The 5,988-nt window shown below is 43.0% G+C and overlaps 1 protein-coding gene across 1 annotated transcript in view; it reads left to right on the forward strand.

Moving 5' to 3' along the window:
• Positions 1-1,557: 1,557 nt before the first annotated feature.
• Klb (klotho beta) overlaps positions 1,558-5,988 on the forward strand; it is a 35,509-nt gene continuing 31,078 nt past the window's right edge. The window contains exon 1 of the mRNA XM_005359265.2: positions 1,558-3,046. Within this exon, the coding sequence (XP_005359322.1) occupies positions 2,222-3,046 (825 nt within the window). The 5' untranslated portion in view covers positions 1,558-2,221. The remainder of the gene's footprint in view (positions 3,047-5,988) is intronic.

The following is a 5,988-nucleotide window of genomic DNA, read 5'->3' on the forward strand; positions in this document are numbered from 1 at the left end:
AAAAAGAATTATTGCACCAAAGGGTGATGGCACACACCTTTAATCCCAGCACTTGAGAGGCAGAGACAGGAGGATCTCTGTGAGTTCAAGCCTAGCTTCGTCTACAGAGTGAGTTCCAGAACAGTCAGGGCTCCATGGAGAAACACTGTCTCCAAAAACCAAAACAAAACAACAACAACAAAAAAAAAAACCCAGACACGATCTAGATAAAGGGAGAATCACATAGCCAGTGGTGGGGGCACACCTGGGAAAACACTGAGGCTGAACTGGGTGTGGGCAGCTTAGTGTGTATCGAGCTAGAGGGAGGTGTGCACACACCAGCTCAAATGATAATGGAAGCCTGAACCGAGTCAGAGCCAGGCTTTCAACACTGCCTATGACTGCCACTTACTGGACTCTTTTCCTTCCATGTAAAAATAATGCTTTTTCTCTGGGGAGGCTGAGGCAGCCCACATGGATGACAGGCGGGGTCAACCTTGGAGACACAACAAAACCCTGTCTGTAAATCCGGCACTCAGAGGCTGAGAGGCAGGAAGAGCTTCAGATGTCCCAAGCCAGCCTGGACTACAGAATGAGAACCTGTCTCGGATAGTTTTTTAATTTAAGTTTATTGAGCATTTACTATGTGTTCATCTCTAGTTGAAGTGGCTCAGGTGTGCTAACTTTACCCTCATAATAATCCATAAATATCATCCTTATTATGCTTCTTGGGTTGTTTGTTTTAGTTGACTTTCTTGTTGTTTTTGAGACAGGGTCTCACCATGTAGCTCTGGCTAGCCTGGAACTCACTATGGAGTCTGCCTACCTCTGCCTCTCAAGGGCTGAGATGCTCACCACCACACAATTTATGCTACTTCTATGTAGCAGGAAGCTGTAGTGCACAACTGAGTTCCAGGACAGCCAGGGCTATGAAGTGAAACCATCTAAAATACATACATACATACATACATACATACATACATACATACATACATACATAAATAATAAAAAATTAATTTAGGCCACTTCCTTTGACCTTGTGATGTAAGCCTGAGGCAGGGGAATCGCCATAAGTTACAGGTCAGCTTGCACTACATATCAAGTTCATAGGTAACAGAGTGAGCCCCTGCTTTAAAATAAGAGTCAAAGAGGACTAGAGACATAGGCCCGTGGTGGGGCATTTATTTAGCATGCACACGTCCTGAGTTCAAGCCCTAGTATTGCCAAAAGAAATTCAATTCATTTACTCCAGCAAATCCTCAAACTCAAGTTATCTCCCACATTCAATGCCACATAGCCCCGGTGACCTCAAAGTCCTTTTGTAGCCAAGAATGACCTAGAACTTCTGGTCCTCTTGCCACCAACTCCTAGGGGCACCGATCCTAAAGCACCTACTTGGCTTGGTTTGCAGTTCTTTGAGATGGAGTCTTGCTTTGTAGCCAAAATGGCTTTGAATTATGTAGCTTAGGCAAGCCTTAATAGACTCACAGCAATCCTCCTGCTCCAGTCTCCCAACTTCCGGAGTTACAGGTGTGAGCCAGTGTGCTCAACTAAGCTGTTTGTTTGTTTGTTTGTTTGTTTGTTTGTTTGTTTGTTTTTGAGACAGGGTTTCTTTGTGTAGCGCTGTCGGTCCCAGAACTACCTCTGTACACAAGTCTGGCCTAAAAGTCACAGAGATCCACCTGCCTCTGCCTCCCAAGTGCTGGGATTAAAGGCATTCACCACCACTACTCAGTTCAACTAAGTTTTCTTAAAACAGATGACATTTACTAAGAATATTCTTGGGTGTGTATGTTTTTGGTTGAAGTGTGGTAGCCTGCTTTTAATTATTTATTTCCGGCTATTGACTTGTATGTAAAATTGCTTTTCCTAAAATGGGAGATGTTAAAATTACCACTCTAAGACTCTAAGAATAGAAAAGTAGATCCCTCATTCAAAAAAAGTTCAAAACGTTCAGAAACGATCTATGTGGAAGGCTGCACAGACAATGCCACTCTTGGGCATGGTTCTCATGGGTTTAACACATTCAGATTAGCGCCAGAGATGCATTCCCATCCATCTCATTTTGCTCATCCCTAGAAGACGACACGTGTTGCTGACTGCACTGAGGCCACCTCCCTCAAACTGCGTGGCTCTCATGACCCATCCTAAGTCTCCCGGTCCAGGCTAATCATTGACAGGGCTTTACAATCACAGGCTTTTGCTGGAAAGCTGATAAAGACAGTCCAGCAGTTAGTGGCAAATGAAGGCAGGCGGTGCAGCGGGGTCTCCAGGGAATGAATGGATTTTCTTCAGCTCTGATGAAAGAAACACACGCTCTAGGAAAACAATGTCCAACAGGGCACTGCAAAGATCTGTCGTGCTGTCAGCGTTTGTTCTGCTGCGAGCTGTTACCGGATTCTCTGGAGACGGGAGAGCGCTATGGGATAAAAAACATTATGTGAGTCCAGTCAATGCAAGTCAGCTGTTTCTCTATGACACTTTCCCTAAAAACTTTTTCTGGGGTGTCGGGACTGGAGCATTTCAAGTGGAAGGGAGTCGGCAGACAGACGGGCGAGGACTCTCGATCTGGGATCGTTTCATCCACACACACCTGAGAGATGTCAACATCACAGCCAAATCCGCCGACAGTTACGTGTTTCTGGAAAAAGACTTGTCGGCTCTGGAATTTTTAGGAGTTTCTTTTTATCAGTTCTCAATCTCCTGGCCACGGTTGTTCCCCAATGGAACAGTAGCAGCCGTGAATGCAAAAGGTCTCCAGTATTACAATGTGCTTCTGGACTCGCTGATACTCAGGAATATGGAGCCCATCGTTACCTTATACCATTGGGATTTGCCTTTGACACTACAGGAGGAATATGGGGGCTGGAAAAACACAACTCTGATAGATCTCTTCAATGATTATGCCACATACTGCTTCCAGACCTTCGGGGACCGTGTCAAATACTGGATTACAATTCACAACCCTTACCTCGTTGCTTGGCATGGGTTTGGCACAGGTATGCACGCGCCAGGAGAGAAGGGAAATTTAACAGCTGTCTACACTGTGGGACACAACCTGATCAAGGTACTGTACGGCTGGCTTCTCACAAGAGCTTCTGAGCTCAGGTGTGGGGGTTCAGACACTCTGTTTAAGGGGTAGTCTAGTAAAAATCGGCACCACTAACTTTATGCTAATTCACAAAGTCTGTCCTCGATTTCTATGTTTAAAGTAAGATATGTTTCATCTTCCAAAGCTGGTATTAATATGTTAGCTTAGTTTCTTTCACAGTTGCAACTGAAGGCCATTTTTAAAAATCTATAGTTATGTGGTTAAAGTTATAGTAATGGGAGTCTAGCTTTATTCTGTGAGAAAGCAGCAGCTTATAGATTTAGAGGTTGGGCTTCATTTCCAACAACACATCCCAATTCCAGAATAATATTAATGCACAATCATTCTCAGTAAGGATTTGTTGCTCCTGTTCTTGGTGGTACTTAGCTATAGTAGAAAGGGAATCGCCTATAGCTCACCTGTGCATATTAAATAAGGAAAGCGAAATGATTTGTAGCCCACGTCTGGCATTATGTGTGCCACGCAGCAAAACAGGTGGGCCGACATGTGTTGGGAGCTAAATGAAAGCAATAATATAAAAACTGGGAATATTAGACCCTGCTAAGGTATTTAAAACAATATGTTTCAGAAGTCAGAATTTATGCTGGAAAATGTTCGGTGTATTAAAGCAATCATGAAAGCACAGGAGAAATAATAGCTCCTACTGGGTACTACAGGTTATGGGAAGCACTTTTTTGTGTACCACGTTTGACCCTCATATCAACCATGAAACAGGCCCTCCTTTTCACTGTTCCCGTCTTAAGGAGACCTGAAGCTCAATGAGATTAACTATCTTAGCCACGGTTCGGAATAAAATTCAGCAGCTATAAACCTGAGCTGTATGACTGGCAACATAATTAAATGCTCTTTAAGTCTTTTTTATTAAAGAGTAACCTAGGGACTTCGGAGTGGCACAGCCTCATGGGAGGCTACCATCTGAAATCAGATATAACCTCTTGGATAAATAGTTCACTTGAGAAAAATAAACTACTCTAAATATTGCTATACTTTAAAATGAAAAAAAGTGAGCAATAACATTTTATAATGTGCTAAGGGAAATCATTTGACTCCTAAGGAATCAACATTTCAAATATGTACAAACAGAAAAAATGCCCAGGCACATAAAACATACCCATTTAACCCTCTTTTCTTTGGATTTTCTGAATTTGCATAAACATATATTTTATATATTTAGTCCGATAGTTTCAGTCACATCTTCCCTTGGCGAGAACCAGATTGCCTTACGTTTTCAAGGTCATTCGTTGCAGCCGGCGGCGTAACTTTTAAAAAGCTGTATTTGTGTGGTTTCCCTTTTCCTCTATTTCATCAGCTAGACTTTTTTTAAGTTTCTGTTACATTTGTACATGACTGTGAGAGTGTGTGTGTGCACGCGTGTGGTGTGAGAATGTGTGCTCACAACAATCCCTGTGCACGTGCCGCGGTACCCTTGTGGAGGTCAGAGGACAACTTGCCGGAGTTGGTTCTCTCCTCCCACCACGTGGGTCCTGGGGAACAAACTCAGGTTGTCAGGCTTGACTACAAGAGCCTTGACCATTGAGCCATCTCAGAAGGCTCCATTTTTAAGTAATCATGTTGTCCCAAGTCACTTCTCTGATGTGCTTATGATTTCTAAACCACTAGCCTAAATAAGTGACCTAAGGAGTCCCTTGATGTCAGCCAGACAGTGAAATGCGCTGCCTAACCCGGTGACCTATTGCACAGAGAGAAGTCTCGTAAGGCTTCGGTAGCCTCAAGTGAACTAGTTCCCCACATCTCCTCTCAGCCTTTTCTTTAACATAAAAGAGATTATTTTGATATTTTTGTGCTGCAAGAGTATTTTCCCTTCCTGCTTCTCCTTGTGGCCCAGGAGAAGCATTCTTTAGAGTTAGTTTGTAGTTTAAAAGCACTTACTAAATTAAAGCTAATTTAAAGCTCAAGTGTTATGTGACCCTAGGATACTTTATTCTCTACTTCTCAGAGGTTTTGAAAAACCATACAATAACTGTTAGAGTCACTTTAGCTCTAGAATGATCTCCAAAAGTTTATCTCAATTTGAAATGTCCTGGTTTAGAGGCAACCTGAACTGTCTAGCTCACTACAGACTAACGAGGAATTTGGGTTTCTGTTTGCTTGTTTGTTTTTGTTTTTAAGATGAAGCTTCACACAGCCCAGACTAGCCTTGAATTTGTTATATTTATTATATAACTGGGAATGACTTTGAAATTCTTACCCTTCTGCCCCAGCTCCCGTGCTATGAATAGAGGTGTGGGCCACCATTCCTGATTGGTGTAGCTTTGGAGATCAAACCGAGGGCTTCATGCATGCTAGGCAAGCTCCCAACTGACTTAGACTCTGTGTTATTGAAGCTACTTTATGATTCCTTAACGTAAGTCTATACCCCTGGCGTAAATTTCCCATAATCCTACTGGCCATTGGATGTTTTGTTCTGAATTTTTAATAGTGTTTGGAGCAGAATAAGGATGAGACTTGTCTTATCCATTTTTAAGCATCTAATTAACTCTTGTATGTAATTTTCACAACAGCCTTACAAGACAGCTATAATCATGCCCATTTGACAGAATAAGATTGGAAATATGTATCAGGTTGTTTCCCTACGTAAGATCCTTCAGTGGCCCCCTAAAGCTTTGAGGCGAGGGTCTTCATTTGTCCTTCAAAAAACAACCTCTGTCGTCACGTCAGCTCACATCTGGCCACTGTCTCATCCAGCTGCCATGTCACGCACGACCCATCCTGATGTGTTGTTGGCAGTGGCCAGGTTTACCTTGCTAGTACTGTACACCCAGCCCTCCTAGCACGTTCCAGCCAGACAAAATGCCTTTCAGAGCCCCGTTTTTTCTGTCCAATGTTGTGGGAAAATTGTTTTAGACTGTTACCCCCTCAGAGGTAACTGTCCCTTC

This window comes from Microtus ochrogaster, linkage group LG1 (assembly GCF_000317375.1).
Source record: "Microtus ochrogaster isolate Prairie Vole_2 linkage group LG1, MicOch1.0, whole genome shotgun sequence".
Taxonomy (NCBI): domain Eukaryota; kingdom Metazoa; phylum Chordata; class Mammalia; order Rodentia; family Cricetidae; genus Microtus; species Microtus ochrogaster.